The following is a 25,069-nucleotide window of genomic DNA, read 5'->3' on the forward strand; positions in this document are numbered from 1 at the left end:
AGCCCGAAACCGGTCCTAGGATGCTTGTTTCCAGTCCAGGGAGGACCGGGCTTGGCAGTTCGGGCTGGACTATTTCAATGGGGTACAGGGTCAAGACTGATTTGCATATGGCTGGGTTCAAACTGGAATGGCATGGTGAGCAAAAAAAGATGGATTTAGGCCCAGATCTCTGTACTGGGGTGAATGTATGTCATTGTTCTGCATTCTGTCCATCAACTGTTTTTGGACTGGACTTCTACAGCAGGTATGAATACCAGGTCGGTCTGGCTGACTGAGGGGCTATGAGAATGAGTGATGCCCCTTGTTGTCTGGCTTTGTCCAGAACCCTTGGGATCAGGGGAATCGTTGGAAAGGCATACACAAATCTCCCTAACCAACAGGGCATTCCTCTCTGGTTTGAAGTCTGAGACTATCAGCCAGGCATGCCTCCTGAGAGTGGTGTTCAGCTGTCTGCAGCATCAATGCAGATTTGAGGCTGGAGTTGGGGATGTTTTTACCCTCCTCGACTACGGACTTGGCTCTCTTGCATAACTCCTCTGGAAGGTGCTGCATCAGCCCTTCAATGTCGTCCAATTGCTAGTGCCGAAAGCAGTTAAGGTGTGTGTAGGAGTTGGCTATCTTCTATTGCGTGGCCGCCTTGCTCTCCGTCTTTCGGACTACCAGGTCCAGTCTTTTGCTGTCCTTCTCTGGCAGTGGCCCTGTTGATGTTGGGGCATGGTTTTTCTTCCTCTGGATCATCACAGTGATGGAATATGCAAAGATGTTCCCCTTGATGTACTTGGAGTCCCCTTTGCCCTGGTTCAAGATATTGGGAAGCATGGGTAGATCGAGGGTTGCCTTCTGGAAAGGCATAAGGGTTTTCAGCAGGAAGGATGATTCCTTCTTTTCTTCCTCTAATTGTACCCCAGATGTGTCGGCTGCCCTTTTAATGAGGCTGTTGTACAAGGACAGGTCATCGGAGGCAAAGACCGTGATGGGTAGTTGTCCTCTCATTCCTTGGAGGGTTCTGCATTGAGGTCTTGCTATGTATCTTCGAACTGGCTGTGTTCCTCGAATGTTGCAACCATTTGGTCCTCTAGCTCTTTCGTGTAGCTCCAGGGTTGCTGGAGCCTCCATGCCTGGCTGCTTGTCCTCCACCTCGGAAGATCCCAACTGTCTTGTTGGGATGCAAAACTCTCTCAGGGATTCGTTGAACTTCAGTCTCCAGCCTTCGATTTTTGAGTGCTCTTTGATAGATGTTGAGTGTAGATGGCATTGTCCTTTTCGGCGGTTGCCCGGCGTGTTTGCTTTGCCCATTCATTCCCTCTAAGGCACTCGTTAGTGTTGAGCGTTTCATTGAAGGTTTGCCCCCATTGATGTCCTTTGGTCAGCATCCGTGCGGCTCCTTAAGTTTGTGCTGTCCTTCATTTGGGTGTTTCAACAGTAAGGCAGCGTTCGGGGACTTTGAGTGTGAGGACTTAGCGTCCAAGCCTTTTGGCAGTTTTGTTACAGTCTGTTGTCTTCTTTCATGTCTTTCGCTGCCTTCCTCAATGCTTCCCTCTGTCTGGCCCCTGCGGAGGCATCTTCGTCTTCTGAATTCCCTCCTTAAAATTGTTTGGCCTCATCGACATTTTGTCTTTGTACTCCTGTCTCTTGTGGGTGCTAACCATGGCATAGTGTTCTAGTCTATTGGCATCTTATCTTGACAGTTTTTGGCAAAGGCTTCGCAGTCTTCGTCCTTGTTGTCTTTTGGCTGGAACAGATTGCAGACCTCTAGTGGATCCCTCTGTGCGAACTTGTGCTGGGAGTTGGGGCACAATGTAAAAGGGGTATTTTCCATGACCCTCTGTTCCCTTCCTCCAGCCACGTGGGTTTCAACAGCGGTGTGCCCGGTTTGGGTTGAGAAGGCTACCCTTCTGTGTTTGTATGTTCTTTCTCTGGCTTTCGGTGTTCTTCAGTGTTTTTCTGTTTTTTTCTTCTGCTATTCACTGGATTTTTTTGGAGCGACGTTCAGACAAGGGATTGACTTGTCACGAAAAGGTGGCCGATGACACCCACAAAGAAACAGAAGAATCATGTTTACGGACTCAACCACTAGATGGTGGGATAGGTGCACACGTTTTCGCGGGTCCCTTTTCAAAAAGGGTAAGAATGGCACTTGGATTTAAAGAGCACTACATTATTGCTTAAGCCACCACAGAATCAAGGTTCAACATGCCCTCTAATATAAACTGGGCCTTTAAGAGCAGATATATTCATGTGTTAAATGCTTATAGAGACAGACCTTGCCTTTACAGGACTATGCAGCTGTCACTAGAGGTCTAAGACATTCTTTCCCATAGATACTGATTTGTGATTTCCATTTCAGTCAAAGTTTAAACAAGGAAGTAATAATCTTTCTCCACTTGCATGACCATACATATGAATTATTATAACCTTTTCTATTTCTGATCCAGGTGTTGTTCAAATTATCGAGGACGAGATGCTCTTACTAAGGCTGTGGCCGAAGTGGTGGTAGGGCTAGTCAGCCCCTTTTATCTTGCTGTGAAAATAAACTGCTGCAGTGTCTTCTACTATCCCTTACTTCATAAATGGGAAACGGTCTAGATCTTCAGCTATAGTATCTTCGAAAATGAGTATAATTGAAGCTCTAGCTAACTGTAGACTCTGCTTGAAACCTCATATCTATTTGAAATGGCCTTGTAGGTCTATAGCCAACCCTCTGAGACCTTCTATACATTCAGTGTCAAGGCCCTTATTGAGAAAGGCCAGAAACTTCCCTCGTAGATTTTTATTCCCCATGATAGTAGGTCCTCGAGATTAATCCGCCAAAAGAGTGATTATTTTGAGGTTGACGACGTTGTGAAGGTATTTCCAAGATAGAATAGATATAGCTTTCATCTATCTGTACACACACAGGGTGGAATCAGGTGCCTGTTTTGATGGCTTTGATGTTCTCCTTATTGTAATTAACAAATGGAGTGCGTCTCAAACTGCTCTTATGGGGAATGACTTTGGCCCTTCTTATCCACAGCAATTAGAAAGATTGCTTGGAATAAGACACTTCACCCACTGCTTCTGCAATTACACAGCCTTCTTTTACTGAAATACTCTACATTTAAGTTGTCTTTATTAATGGGCAAACAAAAGTTGAAGAGTAAACTATTTCCAGGAAAGCAGGCGTGTTACATTGTTGGAAGGAATTTAAAGGGTGTCTTCAGTTAGCATTTTCTAGCACTGTATACAAATATCAAAAGAGGTGGGCGGGGATCTGCAGGATACCCTCCCTAGTGGCAAAGCAGAATCAATACATCCTACCAGATATTGAGGACTGCAAGAAAATGCCTCTTTTTGCATTATCACTCCGCAAAGTTTTGGATTGATTCTGCTGGTTTTTTGATCAAGTGCACAAGGTTGACTAATCACACTTCAGTGCCAGTATGCTAACCCTAAAAAGTGTGTTTGATTGGCTTACATCTAATTGGTATGACTGTACTTATTATAATTCACTAGTATATGTTACAAGTGGTACCCAGGGTGTGCAAGTTACAGTGCCTATTGTGCCACCTTGGATGCAACAATGTGAAAACATGTCTTCCAGCCATTGCAAACTGACAGAGCCGTTTTACACTGCTAAGTCGACTTTGCCATTTAAACCAATGGCAAAGCCCAAACTTCCCTCCTTAAAATACAAGTCACCCGTATAGGAGGCCAATTGAGTCCTAAGGCAGAGTGCAATATATTAACAAGTAGGACATGCATCCTAGCAGTAAAGACTCCAAATTGCCATTCACTGTAGAAACATTAGAAGCTCCCATTGGCGAATACAGGGTTACACATTGACAACTCTGCTATGTTAACTAAGTGGAGTAGTGTGGCTCACTGGTTAGAGGCGGCAGGCCTGAGAGCAGAAGTCAGCCTGGGACCAGGGTTCAATTCCCGACGCGGCAGGGTCGTGGACCTTGGTCAGCGGACTCGATAATTCTCGCTTCGGTGCTTACTCTAATCAGGGGTTCCACTCGGCAACTCTGGGCATTAGCTTGCCTAATCTCCACAACGGCCCCACCAATTCCGGGGATGCCTGGCTCCACCTTGGGGACTCCCAGCAAGGGACCATCCCACAGGGAAAGCCAGGACGGGTTCCCCAGAGTTATACAGCGCCGGGACGCCCCGTTGCTGGGGCAGCTGTGCGCTTTACAAGTATACTACATTTACTTGTGAACGGGACTACTACAGTTGATAATTCAAGGTATCAAAATGATCACTGCATTAAATTTGACTTGATGCCCAAGTCGGATTGAATGAAACTTATTAAGAAATGCAACTTTTAGAATGTTGCCACTCTGTTGGCCAAGTCTTCCTTTTGCCACTCTCAGATGTTGGCCACAACACAGCCTTCTGACCTCCTAGGGAGAAGTGTGAATGATTCCCAGGCGTAAGAACCGAGACTTGCAGTTGAAAGTGGGGTCACCTCTCCATCACAAAAAGCCACACAGGGTGTGAGTTCAAAAGGGGAGCTTCAAGGGGAAAGCTGCCATTGAAAGGGCAAATGATAAACATATATGAGAAGGGCTGCTCTTCTGTTAAGGTAGACTGGCTTGGGTCAAGGACAGTACAGACCAGCTCCCAAACCGTTTTTCTGTAGGTGTGTAGCCCTCAGGTAGTCACACCTCTAGGGTGGACTACCAAACTCCACACACAAATAGGGGCCCAGCCATCTAGAGAGTGGGAAGAATAATGCACCCTGGGATTGCTAGATGCCACACCACAGGGAGTAGCCGTTACTAGCCAGTGGACTCCCCCCCCCCACCCCCCCTCCAACCCACACCCCAGTCTGGTGACTACCTCCCTTGATGGCACTTTCTGGGCATAAATCTGGCACCCACACCTCAGATCACATATGGGCTGGAGAGAGGACCGAAGGAAGGCCCTGCTGATTCCTGTACCTGACAAAGAGGCTGCACCGAAGCCTGGACTGCACCTGCTGATACTTGGGTTAGCAAAGAAGACTGTGCAAGGGGTGACCGGCTCATAGAAACAACGTCACTGAGCCCCACCCAGAGGTCTGTTGACTGACTTGCTTTTACAGCACCAGGGCCACAACAGCGAAAGCCAATTCCGGCCACTCAGTAGCCACAACAGTTTGATCGCCGCGGACAGCCGATGTGCAGCCCCTACGACTAAGTCCAGATGCTTACTGTAGCACCAGAGGCTGCCGGTCCTTGGTGAGTCGTCGGAGTGCAGTTTACTCACCCAAGATGGCCACTATCCTTTACGAAAGGGAACTGCTGGTTTTGTTGCGACCGGAAACTAGCAGTTAAGTGGCAAAACCTGACTTTTGCTGTAACAGAGGACTTGGAGGGACATCGACTCCTGTAGCCAGAATCACCCCACCTGGACTGTGGACCGAGGAGTAGCCCCATGGAGACCTCAGTCGACCACAGAGCACCCTCAGCAGCTTCAACTTCCTAGATCTCTTGCATCAAGACCACTCCATTGTAGCCTATAGTGGTTCACCAATAGCGCCTGGAACTGGACTGGACTGTTTTAATGTCAAGGTAACTGTTCTACTGCTCCAAATTCCCCCTCCCCACCGGACATTCGGATTTGGTCATCTAAAGTGGGCCGGAGTAGCTTAACACACCTATTTAATAGCTTTACAAAGTTTCTAAACTGTGCGATTACCAAAGCTTGTTCCTGTTCATGTTCATGTTCGAGTAAAAAGCGGAGATTTGTGTTAAAGTTCTGTATCTCCGGAATCCTCTAGTGGATTTTGTTCGTTTTGGTGTCTAAATTTAAAAAAACAAATATGATCCACTTTTATAAACAAGTGTCTGATTTCTTTATTCTTGTGTGACTATTTCATTGTTTTAGTACTTCTAAATGCTTTACACTTGTTACTTTGTTTAAGCTTGGCTGCTTGAAACCTAAGGGAAATGGCCCAATGGAAGGTGCATTGCTGTAGACCTATGTAAGCAAACTCTATATAAAGAAATATTAGAGGTAAAAGGCAATGAGCTCAAATGTATGCAGGATAATACAACTAGGACTGATTTTTAGTGATGCTCAGACTTACCTCATCAGGAGTATCTTTGGGTTACAATTATTTACTCATTTCAGAAGCCAGTATATTTATGCTCCTGTATTTGGTTTAAAGGAGATGCTTTTTGATACCACTTTGGCAGGTACCCGAAAGGTCTCCCGTTCCACACACCTCACTCACCCTTTTGAAATGGGAATTCATGCACACAGAGAAGCCGCAGGAATTTATACAGGGATAATACATTTGTTACGATTACAAAAATATGGGTAACATAATCAAGAGCATGATCTGAACTCAACATTGCGCAATAATGTTCAAAATAACTAGCCTTTGGAACTATTTACCCCCAAACAATTCCGCATCTCACCAATCTAGACCACACCCTCAGCAGAATGGAACTAAAAATCTTACGACGTTGACATAGTTGCATCAATTCTTATGGCTTCTACTTTTGGCACCAATCAGGTACTATACGTGAAAGTCATGCACAAGCCTTCCAACTTCATGGGTTTATTTTTGTCCGAGATCTTAGTGTAAACATTTGGCTTTGCATCCTCGATGTTTTGCAAAAGTCTTGCAAACATGCAAAATGAAGGTCAATCTCCACCCCTTTAGAGAAGCTATTAGCTTGGCTTACAAAAAGTTGTAAAGGTAGCGCTACTAACCGCCTGGCCTTGATAATCTCCAGATCACTTCTCTGCGGAGACCAATGATAGTGGAGAGGAGCTTGTCATAAAGCCCGAGCCCAGCAGAGGCATACTATATTCCTGCTCATGTCTTGAGAAAACATTTTCTCTTCAGAAAACGTGGTCAAAGCGAGAAACCAGTGGAGAAAAAAAATATTCCCAATCAAGTGCTACTCTGCGCTCAAGGACTTAAAAGAATAGGTCGCCATATGCAGTGGAAAAAAAGGAAACCGGTTTAACTCCAACACTCACCTAACAGAAAATAACTGAATTATCTAGTAAAGGGGAGACCGTACTCCTTTTTAGACTCGAGATAAGCTTGGTAGACAGATGATGGGTCATGATCGGATACTTCCCAATGAAGAAATTAACATGGTGTTTTGAAGACCAGACATGAAATGCTGGCTCTAAGCAACAAGGAGCAAGGTTACTCATTAAGTGGCTCGAAACGCTCAGGGGGACTAGCCAGCAGAACAGAACTGGAAGGGTGGTGTGGGTATAGATGTTCTAATTGCTATATGTTTTTGAGTGTACTGCTTGCTCTGCGTACATCTATCACTATTTAAAGACATATGAAAAACAAAATAACTCGGAAAAGGGTAAAGGATTTGGGAAATGTAAGTTATGTTACACAAAAGTAATGTATGTAAGAAAACGAAAGAGCAGAGCCTTGTGCTAGGGAATTGACAAGGTGCTGGATGTTCAACACCTATTGCCATAGTGAGTGGGTGCATTTTCTGTTCAAATGTTGAAGTTTCACCACACAACATAAATTACGCAGAGTCAATGATGTCTGGCTATCTACATATACCAACACGCCTCATTGAGTTTACCATTTAGTCACGTGAACGGCCTGGTAAAGTACTAAGTGATGGCAGAACGAAGCAGTTCCAAGTGAATTCCTCATATTTGTTGCTTTCCGGAAACCAGGTTGAGGAGGACTTACAAGTAGTGGATGGAGTCGAGAACCCCCACCACTGAATACATGTGGTGCAGGTGTTCACTTGCAGAGGAATGAGATACTACCACACAAACATTGTACACACTGCACACACGATTTTAGTAACCAACTACATGATTTATTTAATTTATTTTAAATTAAGTTAGTTTAAGTATTTTTGGTGATTATTTTCAATAATTGTGCATCAAATGTGTTTCATTTACTGATTCAACTTGTATACTTAGATGATACTGAAGTTATTTTTTGGGATTAAATTAACATTAGCATGAATTGTGGTGAACGAACATGTAACTATTCTACCCCATTCCTCTCAAAGCAAAAAAATTATAATTTAGAAATGTTTGCTTAGAGATTTTTAGCTTAAACATTACGAACACAATCATACAAGTTGCAGCATCTGCTTATTTACAAACTGTGCATGTTAAAAGAGTTATCACGATGAGGAGCGAGTCCTGCAATTATTAGCAATGGGTGTCGTCATTTGTGGGGTGGACCTATTGGCCACCTCCTGCTTGCCAATGATAATGCCAGGATCAGATGACAACCAGTTCCTTTCAGCTGACGTGGGTCTGACTAAGCATACAAAAGTGCTGACTAAGACATGCTTTTGCACTTGGTGTATGCGAGTGGAATACTTCTTGGCCAATACATACCTGTGTGGACCTCCGGGACTGCCGCATGAGGCGCGACCTTGCCTTCCGCTGAGACTCAGACTCCTCATCGCGGACAGGCGTCTGGTAGGATCTAGGGAGAAAGGGTTAACACGCAAAATAAGAGATGATAAACCACAAAACAATTTTTAGCCGCCAATGATTTCCGTATTGTTTTTGAGGAAAAGAAAGCATGTTTTTTCCGATAGTTTTCCTCTGAAACGTGTTTTGGGGCAAAACTGAAGGGATAAAAGAGCTGCATTGGTCACTGAATACAACTAAAAATTACGTCAGTTGGCACTGTTAACTATTGTCTGTTATCTGGTGGAATATACAGGTCAGGAGGTCAAATCCCAGCAAGACCAACTCTATTCTGCAAAGATTGACAAATTAAGTAACTTTAAAGTTGCTATTAACATCTGTTTTAGCACTTAAAAGCAGCAAAACTGTGGTATAAAGTGATACATACACAACTATTTAAAGGTAACAATCATTACTAATTTTAATACCATGTGATTCTTGTACAGTCATAACCTCGCCATTCTCCTGCTCATTACCTCAAACTACTTTATACCTGAATATGAAGCTTTACAAACCTGCAGACAAGCGGGGAGCCATAGTGGTCCGGAATGGTAATAACTATAAGGCTGAGATTGTATCCTAATTACTGGATGGGGGTAGTTATAAGAAGCTGAACAAAGACCCAACCAAAGAGATAACCACATGCATTAAACTGGTCACTGACGGGGCTGTATGAAGGTTTTCTTTGTGAGCAAGAGCATGATTCTTTTAATAAAAAAACAGCCACGTACACTCACGATATACACACTTCCTAATATCCACAAAGGTTTAGAAAACTCCTGGGTAGACCCACAGTCTTCGGGTGTGGTTCATTTCTGGAACCGGTGTGTAAATATGTGGATCTATTTCTCAAAAAATGTGTTAATAAGGAGCGTATATCTCAGGGACACCATGGAAACAATTAAATTGGTGGACAACATTGCCTTCAACCCTAACTAGCAAACTCTTGTGCCTAAGGACATTACATCCCTCAGAGACCGGCATTAGAAGTCATTAGGACAGTCTTAAACGCAAGGGTACAACCAATACAGGTCCCTAATGACTTCATTATTGAACTACTGGATATAGCAATGACCAAACGTTTTTTCTACCAATGTTTCTACTTCCAGTGAGATGTCTTCCTTCAATCCAAGGGAGTTGTGAGGGGGAACCGAACCTTTTGCCCCGGATCTAGTGATCCTCTATATGGACAAATATGAGGACCAATATATTTTTAGAACCAGCAGGCCATATATTGACTATATAACCCTATGGCACCGCTATATAGACGACGTCCTTATGATATGGACAGGAAGTGAGGAATTTCTACTGGATTTTTACAGATGGCGCACAAATCTGAGGACATCAAGTTCACTCTCAGTTGCAATACTGAAGGAATAGATTTTCTGAACATTACGCTCACGGTACAGAATAATCAGTTGTGCACCACACTCTTTAGGAAACCAAGTTAAAGGAACACTCTCCTTAAATATTCAAGTCACCATCCGAGAAACGTCTGGGATAACCTGCCTTACGGGCAGTTTCTGCTATCAGAAGAAACTGCTCACATAAGCATTATTATTGCAGAGAATCTGAGGACCTCTTGGAATGCCTGGTGGGGAGGGGGCATCTGAAGAACCTGGTGAAGACGGCACACAAAAGGGCTTAGTTGTGTCATAGAGACACCCTCTGTGAACCCAAGCAGAGAAATGATTTGATCCAAGATAGGATGACTTGTGTCACAACACTAAAAAAAACAGCAATGAGATACAGAAAATCATTAACCAAAATTGGTCACTAGTATCAGACAAAAATGAGATGAGACAACCTCCTATCCATTCCTTAAAGAAGGGGAAGAACATTAAAGACTACGTTGTGAGCTCTATTATAGGGCCCACCTAAACCCACCATACAAATTCTGTTGAACCTTCCACTGCTCAAGGGGTATTTCAAATGCAGGGGTCATGTTGACTGACATCAGAGACACTTTCAATCATTAATGGTCAGACACACGCATTTAAAGAGCACACCAACTGCAATAGCACTGACGTAATCTATGTGATTAAATGTCGGTGTGATTTGCTGTATGTGGGCCAAACGCGTCAAAATGCAAGGACAAGAATTCTATAACACTGCAGAAGGGTTAAGTGCAAGCTGCACCACTTGTTGTACACTTCACCACAGAGAAGCATCCAAATAAGAGCTTTAGGTGGTAGGTAATTGAAAAAATACACCCCAACCCCAGGGGTGGTGATATTGGTATCATTAGCTTACGTGAATGCAAGTGGATACACCTTTTGACTCATTGAACAAGGGTCTTAAATAATTTAGGGAGATATCACGACAGGTGGCAGGTTTTAGGAATTGGTGATTTCCACATCTTAAGGCCAACTTCACCTTTATTCCCCTGTCCCACACCCTCGGCAAGATGCGGTTCCCATGTTATTGTATACCTCGGATGACAGGAATGTTTTAATATGCAACTGTCCATTCACAGGCGATCCAATTGCCTAGAGATGACGTCTTAAGATGAAACTTCAGACGAAACTAATTTAAAAAGTCGCTGTATGGTACCTCCCGTCCTGCACATGTATAGATGTACATGTATAGATGTACGTACACATGGATATGATGGTCGCATAGTTTACCCATGATCCAATGGATAAAGTTTGTACATCCAACGAATTGTGTCCTCAATACAATCATGCACACTTATTTATATCCTAATTCGTATACATTTCAATAGGTTTTCAATGTAATCATGTATTTATATTTTATCTTTATCTTTTTTTTAAAAGGATGGGCATCCGTAATTGTTCAGCTGCATAATCAAATGCGATAGGCCTTGCTCTCCCTGGTCTTTTCTTTTTGTATGAAACATTCTTTTTGCCCGTTCGTTTATCTTGCAGGCCTTCTGATCTTTCCACACTGATTTACCAGGTTGTGACCAATAGGGGGCCTACACGGTGAGACAGAACCTCCAGTCAGCCCCGGTATCTCAGTTTTCACGTCAGTGGCAACTTGCACGCAGACCGGTCAGCTGACTTCATTAACCTCGGCGAGTGTGGCGGGACAGTCGCTGGCAGTCGTGTAAGGAAAGCTACCGCTAGACACCTGTGTAAGTTTGCGCGTGATGTCCGTAATGTACATGTGTCCTGAGTATTATATTACCGATCTGGAATGCTTTAGGTTGGGGCAATCAATATCTCCTTTTCTAGGCTAATTGATTTATCGGAGCTTGAAGGCTTTGAAAGCAATTATGCACGGCTGCCTCCTGAAGACTCGTACAAGGTGAGCTGAAATAGCTGTTGAGGCCTTTTAATCCTCCCTACATCATGGGTGCGAGAATGTTTATATGCTCCTTCGTACATTCTAAGGGGAGACCTTTTCCATATGAATAGTTGAGCCAAATGGCCTTTGACCTTTTCGTACAGCATTTGGATTTATATCTATGGCACTGCCTTGGATAATATTAGCATCCAGGTGAGCAAGGTTTTTCAAGGACTGACCTGCACATTAGGGCTGTACTCCCGAGGTACACATATGGTGATGTACTATTATGTTTTAGATGGATTTCTACCACTTGTTAAAAACTAATCTATCAGATTTATTGCACACCAGTGACAGATTGTCATATGTAGATGACATCTGCATCCAGGTAGTAGTAGTTTTTTTGTTTCTTTAAGACACACACCGTGTACATTTGACTCAATGAGTTACACATATATATCCTCCTTTTAGGTCGCTTTTTCACCTCTTTAGCCTTGATTGCATTCAGTGGCTCCTTCCAGGGTATCGGATCCAAAAGTCGACGCCCCTTTAAGACCAGCCAGGGTTAATAACTGAAATCCACCCGTGGGCAATTGTTATTGATCAGTTAGCTCATTGGCTACCAAATGCACCCTGTGTGAGGGCACTTTCTGAGCCCCAAGGGGTCAACCCTGGCCCCAGATCTCGAACAACTTGGAAGGACAAAAGGAGGACTGGCCTGCTGTGCGAGTGACCAGCAAAGAGAGGCAGTACCGACCAAGACTGCACCTGCTGTACCTAGAAGGCTAGTGCAGAGAGGGTCTGTGCCTGCTGTGTCATGCTCAAGGAGAAGCGGTCTCCAGAGTCCTGTCAAGCCAAGAGAATTCCAAGGGCCAACTGACTGGCCTCCTGTTCGCAGCACAGGGACACAACAGCTGAAGAAGTCTGCTGGGGCAAGTAGGTAGCCCAAAATCTTCCAGCCGCTACCACCAACGCCGAGCAGCACTGAGGACCAAGACATGCCACACAATTGCACCTAAAGATGGCTGAACCCAGGAGTGCTGTCTGAGTGTTGCTGGAACGCCAAATGTGAGTAATTGACCCAGGAAGGACTGGCTGTGACCATGACAATGGGTGACTGGTAGTCCAGTGGCAAAACTGACCTTCAAGCAAAACCAGAGAGGACTTCGTGGGATGTTCACCCTGCAACCCCTCACCATCTAGGGGAGAGGTGTGGCTCCGCGGCCAGGGCGACTGACGCTGGAATCTGGGGATCAGGGTTCGATCCCCGGCTCCGTCGGCAGGTTAGCCCAGCACCATGTGACTCTGGGCAATAGCTCGCTTAATCTTCCCGACGGCCCCCAGCGCCTAGAGACCCTTACGGGTGATTGTGCGCTTTACAAATGTGGATTATTATTATCTTCGTGGACCGAGGAATCTCTCTAGGAAGACCGCCGATGCATCCAAATTATCCTTATAACATCTACAGCATCCTTCAACCCTTGCATCAGGACCACTCCACAGAAATCCATTGCAATACAGATAAAGTACCTGAAACTGATGAAGGACTGCTTCTTCTGTGAAGGTAACTGCTCCTGAGGATCTAGCTGGTCCCCCTACCAGAGTTGGGTGCCCCAAGTACTTCTAACTGACCGCACTGACTTGAATAAGCTTTTTTTGAAGAAGTTTCTAAGTGTCCAATTCAATGGCTTTGCCAAGGCTTGATTGTGGTTGACTGAAACTGGTTTGATATATTGTGAAAATAAATTATTCCCGGAACCCTCCGGTGGATCTTTTTTGTTTTTATAAATTGGTGTCGAATTTGTGAGTATTGTATCAATTTCTTTTTTCAATTACTTCTGTGCTGCTTAAATGCTTTTCGTTTGTTCCTCTGAGTAAGCCTTGCTACTCAGTGGCACAGCTCCCCAGAGTTGAGCTGAGGGTTTTACAAACGAAACCTACTGGACCCAAAGAGGTTGGTAAGAGTACGACATGGTGAAGTTGCTGAACCATATCATATAATACACCCCATTTCCTCACAGTGACTCTCAGGGCATTACTGGCTCTCACCGCTCATAGTGAGAAGAGAGCAAGGTTTGGGGCAGGGAGCAAGTCTGTTTTAAATATCCTTGTTGGGGAGACAGGACAGTGTGCATGCGAATCACTCTCTGAATATTTTTGTCTCAAAAAGCACTTCATAAATAGTGACGGCATGGCGACTGTGGAAAAGCTACAATTAAAAAAAGTCTCCTAAGAAGAATAGTGTGCCAGGACTAACTCACCAAAAGACGAAGAGCGGTGTCTTCAATGAACAAGTGGCTGTGTGTAGCAAAAACAAATGGTTAAAACATAGTGTCTGGAATTCCTGACTCCAGAAAGATTATCTGCCTCTTAACTGACAAAGCAGTACTGAGCAATGGACGTGCAATTGGCTTGGCTTAATGGAAAAAGCAGTTTTTGTGAAAGCTTTGCTGACTCCTCTTTACTTTTCCCTACTTAGAGATATTAACAGTCTGGGGTCGTTTTAACGACATCCAGTTCAATCTTCAATTGACCATCTTTAAAAAAGAAACCACTCCTTTAGTAAAGCAAAATAAATGTTCATGTTTAAAAGTGCTGTGGAATTCCACAATGTCAATAAATAATAAGGATATGAAGTAGCAGGAACACACTACTTTTCAGTGGATACTTATCTACCTACAGATTCCACACCTGTTGAATGTCCTAAGGTGCCAGACTGGATCCGGAAACTTTTCCATACCTCTCCCGTGAAGTTGTGGGTTGCTGGCTCCATCTCTTCTCTGGAAGAGATATGACATTGACTTCACTGGAGCCAAAAGACACCATCCCCAGCATACAGATATCTGTGCCCTGTTAATTTTGTCTGTGCCCTTAAAGGGTCAGATGATGAAATGACTATCAATTTGAGACAGTGCAACAATCTAAATCGGAACCCTTTTAAGGTGGCCTATGACCATCGTTCCAAAAGGGGAGGTGGGTGGGATCAGTGAGGAATCTACAGACAGTTAAATTGTACACCAGAAGGTGGTAATACCGTCCAGAGTCCAGAGGTTCCCCAAAAGTGTACAGGGCTCAATATAAAACCCAAAGTGCTCTCTTGGTGGAAGTGTGAGCAAGCAACCTTAGGCCTAACACAGAGGAGATAAGACCTTTATTAAACAGTGCTCAATAATGGACACACGACTCAAGAAGAGCCAGACCAAATTTAGGATATTATTATTTGTTTGTACTTTAAGACCAAGAGCTCCATAACAAGGTAAGCACGTTTTTTATTAAACATGCTTTTCACTTTGAAAAAGCAACACTCAGAAAATGTTCAACACAGTCCAATGTACACCAGAAGGAAAATGTTACTTGCCCTGTAAGCATCTGTATTGCTGTAGTATCATACCTGGTGCATACTTCCGCCATATAGTGTTGGGGCCGGACATGTACAACGTGTTCTCCGAAGGAAGTCTGAGTCAATAGGTCTAATGACTCCTCCTTTTAGTGGTATTGAACATGGTGTAGGAAGCTGGTTCTATATATGATATTGCCACTAGGTGGTAATACCGTCCACAGAGTCCAGAGGTTCCCCAAAAGTGTACAGGGCTCAATATAAAACCCAAAGTGCTCTCTTAGTGGAAGTGTGAGCAAGCAACCTTAGGCCTAACACAGAGGAGATAAGACTTTTATTAAACAGTGCTCAATAATGGACACACGACTCAAGAAGAGCCAGACCAAATTTAGGATATTATTCTTTGTTTGTACTTTAAGACCAAGAGCTCCATAACAAGGTAAGCACGTTTTTTATTAAACATGCTTTTCATTTTGAAAAAGCAACACTCAGAAAATGTTCAACACAGTCCAATGTTATCCTATGGAGAAAACAATATTGCTGTTAAACAGGTAGGTACTGCACTTAAAATCCCAGTATTCAGAGCCAAAAGTCAGGATGGCCAGTTGAGTGCCTAAATTGCATCACTAGCAGCACAGGTGTGGCCGGGTGCAGAGGTCAAAATCTGAGTTTGGCCCAATGCTTTCCAATGGAGACGGGGGTGCCCGGAGCCACACTGCTTGCAGGTTAGTAGAACGGTTGCAGGGGGCTAGGTTAAGCATGGGGGGGCGCCACAAAACTGCACCAAACCTACACCAACTGCAGCACAGGGGCAGCAGGGTGCACTTTCGACGCCAGGTGCCTAATGCTCTACAATGGGGATTCTTCTTTCAGCAAAGAGGCTGCAGGCATGGCACCGGAGGTTGCAGGAGGAAGACCAATGACAGCAGAGGTAAGTAGAGATGTGGGAGTTGTAGGGGCACTGTCGGTACAGCCCCCCCCAAAGCCCAGGGGCTTCAGGTGCAGGGGCGCGTGCCTTTTGACATCGGAGTCTTCTTACCGGACCCGGTCAGGGGTGGGGGATGGGGGAGTCTAGGTATTCACTCTGCAGGCGCCGAGGTCAGGAGCGGTCAGCCAACGCTGGACACGAGGTCAGGATCACTGGGGAGACTTTACTGCACAGGTGAGCCACTCAGACTCAGGCCGTGGGTGTCAGGTGCAGAGTGGGCAGGAGACGAAGATCTGCAGGGATCTGGAATACTTGCAGTAGGTTTCCTCTGGACAGGTCCGTTGTCCACAGGCGAATGGACTATTTTTCGAAGGCAGCAGTCCTCCCAAGGTTTTCAGAGGCTGCTGGCTGAAAAACAGGTCACTGGTTCGCCAAAGATGGAGACAGGCTGGTAGGGCTGGGGCCAAGGCAATGGTAGTCTACAGTCTATTCTGCAGGGTCGTCGTTCTTCTTAGATCCTCGCAGATCTAGTTTCCAGGTCTGGTGGAGCCACCTAAATACTAGACTTGGGGATATTTTAGGGAGTAAGCGGTAGGGCCAACGTGCATCTTACCTGGGGTGACTTTACCCTCTATTATGCCACCCTCCTGTGGGAGGGGGCATAGACCTAGCCCTAATGGGAGGGCCCCCCCACCTTCAACATGGCTGGGACTGAAAGGTGTGCTTCACCTCGCCTCCCCCACGTTAGGGGTGGAATTGGCAGAGGTGGGCACCCTTATTCTTGTTTTCCCACCGGTTTTCCAGCCCAAAGTGGGGGTGTAAATGAGGAGCTACCATCTGCTGCTAGCAGCAGAGACAGGTGGCTGCATTACAAAAGCAGCAGGCCTTTGAAGCTCCCCTCTTCGAGCACAGGCCCATCCTGGGGGTGGGGGGGTTCACTATGTGACAGGTGGGTGCACCTGTCACATAGTGCATCCAACCTTAGTGCTGTGAGGACTGCTAGAGGGGTGACTTACCTAAGCCTTCAGGGTGCCTGCCTGGGTGCTGGCATGGCACCCAGGCAGGGTGCCATGTCTACTTTCGTTTTCTCCCGCACAAGGGCATGCAACCTGCAATGGCAAGGTCATGGTCCTGGAGGGAGGGGGAGGGGCTCCCAAGGGACCATTTTCAGCTCCCAGGCCCTAGGTACCCTTTTACTAGGAACTTACAGGGAGTAGAAGTACCAATTGAGGGTGGTGTCCTGGGAGAAATAACTCTTAAGGCCTCCCATGCACTCTTTAATAACAGGTATTCGAAATACCAAAATCTGTAATCAGTTCTGTAGATAGGCAGCTTCAGCAGCCAAGTATAATTTGATCGAGGTATAGGCTAGGCCTGACTTCTGCAAGTGTAGAAGGTAAACTATATTTTGAACTTGGGGTCCGACAGGATGTTTATGTGTTTTGGAAGGCGGTAGTGTACAAAATGTTTCCATTTGGCTGTTTAACAGGCCCTGGTGGTGGGTCTGCGCACCTCTAAGAATAGACATACACTCTTCTGGGAGGTTGAGGTAACCAAATTCTAAGACTTCAGGAGCCACATTGGGATTTCAGAGTGGTTTTGTCTGTGAAGATCTGGCTTGTTGGGAAGCTTCTCGTGCGGGACTAGTGAGAGTTGTAGTAGTGTGGTTCACCAAGGTTGACGTGCCCAGATTGGTGCTACCAAAATGAGCGAGAGATGTCTGTCTGAGCTTCCTCACCAAGAACAGTAGGAGTGGGAGAGGCAGAAAAGCAATATTCCAGGCCAACTCATCCATAGTGAATTTCCCAGAGACCACAGGTGTGGCAGTCTGACGGCAAAGCTTGAGCATTTTGTGTTTTCAGCAGAGCCAAACAGATCTATTTTTGGGAACCCCCAAAGGTGAAAGTACATGTGTAGGACTTCGGTGTGGAGTTCCCACTAGGGGACTTGTTCATGCGTCCTCCTAAGCTGGTCTGCTAGACTGTTGTCCACTCCAGCAATGTGCTAAATGAGTAGATGGACTCTGTGATGGATTGCCCACCTCCAGATGCTCTGTGCTTGTCTGACAGCTGCATTGAGTGCATGCGCCCTTGTTTTTGTAAATAAGAAATGGAAGTTCTGTTGTCTGTTCATTGTGATTTCACAGTCCCTGAACAACTTATTGCGGGGGGGGGGGGGGGCCTTCCTGGACCCAGTTCCGCAAGTGACCATGACTACAGACTTATCCCTCACAGGTTTGGGCTCGGGTAAGCTTTCCAGATAGAGGCATCTAAGACGGCTCCTAGGAAGGGTAGGTCATGTTGTGGTTGAAGAAGGCACTTTATCAAATTCATGGAGTAATCCAGGCTGTGCAATCTGTCTATTGTGGTCTGGGTGTGAGCAAAACAGAGTTGCTGGGTACTGCTCTTGATCAACCAATCTAAATAAGGGGACACACAGATGCCACATCTCCTGAGATGAGCAGCCACCACGGCCAGACATTTGGTGCAGATTCTTGGTGCGATAGTAACTCCAAAGAGAGTGGCTCACCGGAGGCTACCAAGCTTTAAATCTGTTCCGAATGCTTGGGTTCTGCAGATCTCGAAGCTGTACTTAACTTCGGCTCCTACGTTTTCGGGGCAGGATGTTTAATCTCTGAAATCTTCAGCTCTAACACTTTCGGCTCAGTGTGTATTCAGGGATGTGCCCTTGCATCTGGCACAGAGGATGAGGATCCATGTTTCAAGGAGGACTTTGGTGCCGAATATGGTATGGGCATCAAGTCAGTCTCGGAAAGTTGTGTTGATCATGACAGGAAGGCAGTGGCACACCGGACACTTCATAGGCATGGGGGCATAAGGCTGACGCCTGTTGGTGGCGAGTAGGGGAAGCCTGAGCATTTACTGCAACCTTTTATTGCTGCTGGATAGACTGAGGTTGCTTGAGCTCTATATCCTCTATGGAGTCTGCAGCCTGGCGCACCTGTTTCTTTCAAATCAGACTCCTCACACTCCCCAAAGACGTTTGGCGTGTCTTCAGCTTTTCTTCTGTGTGCCATAGTGACCTAGGCGACAAGCTTCCATAGTGCCTTTTTATTCCGGAACACGAGACATGCTTAAAAGGAGTCTTCTTGGTGCTCAGGAGACCCGCAGAGATTACAAACTTCAGGTACTTAGTGGGCAGGATTGAAATGGAGTCCTTTCCATCACAAAGACATTCACGACCCCGGTGTTGGGAGTAGACCGGCACGTAGCCAACATGTTGAAACTAAGCAGGACTATAGAAAACTGGTGAAAGCAGTATTGTTTTGTAGAACTGACGGTGGGACGGATCGGAGTGTCCAGCAAGACCACCACAAGGTGTCAAACCGAAGCACACAACATGTCTGAACCTAATGACAGTGAATAAACAGTAACAATATGGAGCCTATGCTCCTGTGCAATACCACAAATAGGTGGAGTCACTAGACCCCGTGAGACAAAAAGATAGACTTCGAAGAAAACAAGTTGTACGGTGATGCACACTTACAACGCAACTTTTACGTCGTAATGCTGTTACAACGCAGCTATTACAACGCAGGATCCATTACATCGGATGCCATTACAACGCATGGCATTACATCGCATATGCTATTACAACGCATACCATTACATCGTAAGTATTGGTAAGTATATAATTTTTTTTATTTTATTTAATATTATATAATTGATTTAATTATTAATAACTATAAATAAAAATAAATAAAAATATTTATTTATGTTTTTAAATATTATAAATTAAATTTATTAATTTAAGTAATTTTTTAAATAAGTATGAGTATAGGAGTATATGTTTTGGTGTACTGAGGTATATGTTTTGGGGTGTTTGGGTATTTTTTGGTTTTAGGGTAGGGTTTGAGTTTTGGGGTACAGGGGTGTTTTTAGGTTTCAGGGTAGGGTTTGGGTTTTGGGGTACAGGGGTGTTTTTAGGTTTCAGGGTAGGGTTTGGGTTTTGAGGTACAGGGGTGTTTTTAGGTTTCAGGGTAGGGTTTGGGTTTTGGGGTACAGGGGTGTTTTTAGGTTTCAGGGTAGGGTTTGGGTTTTGGGGTACAGGGGTGTTTTTAGGTTTCAGGATAGGGTTTGGGTTTTGGGGTACAGGGGTGTTTTTAGGTTTTAGGGTAGGGTTTGGGTTTTGAGGTACAGGGGTGTTTTAAGGTTTCAGGGTAGGGTTTGGGTTTTGGGGTACAGGGGTGTTTTTAGGTTTCAGGATAGGGTTTGGGCTTTGGGGTACAGGTGTTTTTAGGTTTCAGGGTAGGGTTTGGGTTTTGGGGTACAGGGGTGTTTTTAGGTTTCAGGGTAGGGTTTGGGTTTTGGGGTACAGGGGTGTTTTTAGGTTTCAGGGTAGGGTTTGGGGTACAGGGGTGTTTTTAGGTTTCAGGGTAGGGTTTGGGTTTTGGGGTACAGGGGTGTTTTTAGGGTTGGGTTTGTGATTAGGGCTAAATAAATTATATTTACCATTTATAAATTAATTAAAATATATTTATTAAATTAAATTAATTATATTATATTAATTACATTTTTAATTAAATTAATTAAATTAAATAAATTATTTTAATTAATTTAATTTCATTACAATTTTAAACATTTAAATTAAAATAATTTCATTATATTAATTAATTAAAATTAATTACAATTTTTATTAAAATTAAATTAAATAGATTTAAATTTATTAAATTAAATTAATTACTATTTTAAAATGTATTTTAATTAAATTAAATAAATTAAATAAATAAAATTAACTTAATTACATTTTTTTTAAAAAGTATACTTACCTATACTTACGATGTAATGCCATGCGTTGTAATAGCATCTGCGATGTAATGCCATGCGTTGTAATGGCATCCGATGTAATAGATCCTGCGTTGTAAAAATTCCGATGTAACGGAATGCGTTGTAATAATCCGCGATATAGTGACACCAATCCAAGTTGTACATGTCCAGGCCCAACACTACAAGGCGGAAATGTGCACAGCATGTGTATCTATGATGCGCACGCCACAAACCAGTTGTGACTGAAGGTAACTAACTTTTTCTTGTTATGGATATTTGTACCTGCAGATCTTTCACCTGTTGAATAGATTCCACAGCAGTACCCTCCCAGGTGGTGAGTCAGACGGAAGTGCCAATCGTCAAAAGAGGAACTGAGCAGAGAGCTTGCAATTAGCCATCCCTTCTCACCTCCGAAACCAAACTATGCTTGGTGACGGTGTGAAGGGAAGCTCATGTCAGTGGACAACAAATCTCAGCCACATGAACACTCCTGGTGAGTGCAGAGGTGAAAGTCTATGCTCTGATGGATCGAGCCTGAATTTCTCTGGCAGTTACTTTGTGGCAAGGGTAAAAACATGTACTTCAGTGAGTAGCTTAGTTTTGAGGGTCACAGTAGGCAGGTCAAGGGCCTCAGATGCTCTACGGATCACCACAGTGTATGTGGCGCCCTCCTCCATAGCCGCAGCAGGAGGAGAAAGAAAACCAGTGTCAGAGGAGAGGTCAAGGTCACCTGCATTGCCAACTCTTCTGTCCATTCCTGTTCTGAACCGCACTGCCATGAAAGGGTCCTCAGACCACTCTGCTTCGACTTCTTCTTATGACGACTCTTACCCGACTCAGAGTGTGAAGACTTTGACCCAGAGGAGCGATGGTGATCGCTCCGCGAGCGGTCCCTCGATCGACCCCTGGACCTTGAACGGCGCGGAGATGACTGCCGGGCCTCCAGCATCTTGCGGGACCGCTCCCGCAAGGCCTTCGGAGCCATGGCCAGACAGTCGGAACATGACCGGGAGTCATGGTCGCGCCCCAGACATTAGAGACAGACGCCATGAAGGTCGGCCACTGACATCGTATGGCGAAAGGTCCCGCAGGATATCAACCCAGGCATCCCTACATGGCACCAGGAGTCAAAGACTCAAAAATGGAAGACAAAGTCTCAAAAGTTTAGTAAAAAATGGCTAGGGTACATGCTCTAACCGGATCTGCGCTTGCTGACGCGGAAAAAGAAAGAACTGATGTCAGCGAGAATGGGTGGCGCCTAAGTAGTCTCCGCGACGTCATCACGTCTCCTACGACGCCAGTGACGGACGCGAAGCCGCACAACGCCACCGCCTGCCGCGCAGGGGTACTGCTGACGAAAACTTTCCGGTTCCAGTCTGACGCCTGGGGATATTCTAAGCTAAGGAACCTATCACTAACGTGTCTCTTTCAGATATGCAGTGTATGGTAGGAATTGGAATAGGTCCTGTGTTTGTATGGGTTTCCCCCAATGCGCGACCCGCTGTCCATCGTGACACCCATTGTAATCAGGCCGCAAGGGAGTATGCCTCGAAGTTTAGCGAGAGCAATTCGCCTATGTGTTGATCCCCAGATAAGGGTACCGAGGAGGGTATCCAGTTCACGAAACGAGGGACGGGCGAACCACCGGGAGGTTTGTGAAATAATATTATAATTGCAGGACCAATATCATTTTGGCCACTGCGATTTTCCCAATGGGAGCCAGGGGAAGATCCTTCAAAGAGTTCACAGAGAATCGGATTCCAGCCAGTGGCGGTTTCCTTCATACATGTTTTGCGGCGTGTGGTACAGCCGTATTCCTAGGTATCATACCGTCCAGGCGCTCCATGTTATGTCTATGCCGCCCAATTGTATTTTCTGGGGAGGGAGGCTGTCCGAGAGTGGATACATTGTAGACTTGGCCCAATTTACCCATACGCCCCCTACCGCCTTAGTGTTGTAGTGTGTTAAAAACTTGGAGTGAGATCTGAAGTGATGTCACAGATGTAGATGAGCATATTGTCCGCATATAATGATACCGCGTGGATCGTTTGAGATTGGGATGCCCCAACTTTCCCCCTCCATACGGAGGCGGATCGCAAGCAGCTCTATCACCATTGCAAAAAGCAAGGGGGAGAGCGGGCAGCCCTGGCGCGTGCCTCTTCAGTATTGGAAATGACGGTGACACATGGTGTCCAAGTTTCACCCTGAAGGTTGGCTTGGAGTATATAAGCTTAGTGTATGAAGCAGTAGGGGTCCCACGCCCATTTGCTGAATGACCTGCAGAAGGCAGGGCCAAATGAGAGTATCAAAGGCTTTTTCCAAGTCCAGGACCAGGCACGCTGCAAGGGGGAAGCAGTCTCGGACCTGATCCTGGACAGGAAACAGGTGTCTTATGTTGTAGGACGTGTTTCTCCCTGGCACAAATCCACACTGGACCGGATGAATCAGCACTGGGAGGATTGTGGAATATTTGTCTGCCAATACTTTCCCATATATTTTGTAGTTGGCTGTTAGTAGGTCTATGGGCCGATATGATACAACCTGATGGGGTCCCTGTCCGGTTTGAGGAAGGAGACTATAACCGACTCACATATGGATTGTGGTAGCTCTCCCTTATCTAAGGCAGCTTGAAATAGTTTCACCAGTTGGGGGACCAAATGCGCAGCAAAGGCCAGGAAAACTTTTAGCGGAAGGCCGTCTTGCCCGGGAGCCTTACACGTGGCTAGGGCCTGTAGCAACTGTGTTACATCTGTTGCGGTGATGGGTTCATCTAGGGTGTTGGTCGTGTTGTGCTATGTAAGGGATGCACGTCCAAAAATCTGTAGAGCAGCTCTGAGTCTACTGGGTCGGGGACTGCATATAGCTGTGCATAGTGCTGCAGTAAGACTGCTAGGATGGAGGCCTGTGAATGGACTAGAGTGCTGCTGTGTTCCGTACCGCTGTAATCGGTGGGAGGGTAGTATCCTGTTTCACTAGACAAGCCAGCAGCGCACCTGCTCTGTCTCCCTCTCTGTGCACCCTAGCTTGATGCCCTCTGAAATGATACCTACGGAGGTCTGCTAGTGCCACTGCATAAGCGTTTTTAGCTTCCGCTACTTAGGTCGGCATGGCCTCATTTTTAACTGCTGCTAGGATTAACGTGGCTAGTGTGCGTTCCTTTTCGATTATGCTACGCTCTAGGGTCTTACGCAACCCTGTAAGTGCTGTATGCATGTGCCTCTAATTACAACTTTGAATGCGTTCCATTCCATTGCCCGGGTGTTGGCAGTGAGTGTGTTTTCGCAGAAATAATTCCTAATGTGCGCTGCTTGAGCTTGCCTGAATACTGGGTCGTCCAGGTATCCTTTGGGTTGCCACCAGGTGGGGATCAGTGGTGTCGGCGTTGCCACACCAGGGTGATCGTGTGGGAGTCATGTCCGAACAATACCCTTCCCATATATTCCGATTCTTGTATCTTGGGTAGTATGGGGGAGGAGCATAAGCTATCCAGACGGACCTTGAGATTGTGTTGTATCGAGTGGAATGAATAAAGCATTGTATCCGGGTGTTTGGAGCGTCAGGCGCCTGTTAGGGACCAGTGAGTTGTCCATGCAGCAAAGCGCTTGGCCTGCGCTATTTTTGGTGAGGCCGATTGAGGGGGATAGGATCTGTCTAAGAACGTATTTTGTATGCAATTGTAACACCCTCCTAGGATCCATGGTGCTTGGGTGCATTGGCTTAATGAGTGTGAGTGCGTCCCAGAATTTACTCTGGTCTGTGTTTGGCGCATAGACGCTTCCAAGGCCTATCAGTTGACCATACAGGAGCCCCTGTGAAATAGTGTAATGGCCCTTTGTATCGATTGTTCTGGATAGTTCTCGTCATGGAACCCCCAATCGGATCCAGACAAGGGTCCCTAGTGCATACGCAGAGCATGTTGTGGTGCAGAATATCCTGCGCCATTGCTTGCTCAATGTATCTAGCTCTCCCGCTACTAAGTGGGTTTCATGCAGCATCGCAATCTGCGCGTTTTGCCACTCTATATACGCATCTGAGTATCGCCTGTGTGCCTTGTGCATGCCTTGCACGTTTAGTGTGAGGATGGTGTTGTTTCCTTTAGGTGCCATGTGATATGGGGGGGTTGGGGAGGGGGGCTAGGGAGGATAGTATGGTCGAGCACAGCGCCAAGCTTTAACTCCACTCTTTGTCTTGAGCTGATCTTTCTGTCCTGGGTTCAGCTCCGGCCCCTCAGTGGCATGCGGGTAAGAATACAGAGTATTGGTGTATGACATCAAGGGGAGAGGCAACTGGGGTGGGGAACAATCCCAATACTGGGAACCTATTGCAACAAGCGATACGTCCAAACTTACTCGTGTGTAAGAAAAGAAC

The 25,069-nt window shown here is 45.5% G+C and overlaps 1 protein-coding gene across 2 annotated transcripts in view; it reads right to left on the reverse strand.

Moving 5' to 3' along the window:
- Positions 1–25,069, reverse strand: part of PPP1R12C (protein phosphatase 1 regulatory subunit 12C) — a 1,267,429-nt gene that overhangs the window by 492,966 nt on the left and 749,394 nt on the right. For both annotated transcript variants that reach the window (XM_078655015.1, XM_078655016.1), the window contains one exon: positions 8,323–8,413. In XM_078655015.1, the coding sequence (XP_078511141.1) occupies positions 8,323–8,413 (91 nt within the window). The remainder of the gene's footprint in view (positions 1–8,322; positions 8,414–25,069) is intronic.

Source organism: Lissotriton helveticus, chromosome 7, assembly GCF_964261635.1.
Source record: "Lissotriton helveticus chromosome 7, aLisHel1.1, whole genome shotgun sequence".
Taxonomy (NCBI): Eukaryota; Metazoa; Chordata; class Amphibia; order Caudata; family Salamandridae; genus Lissotriton; species Lissotriton helveticus.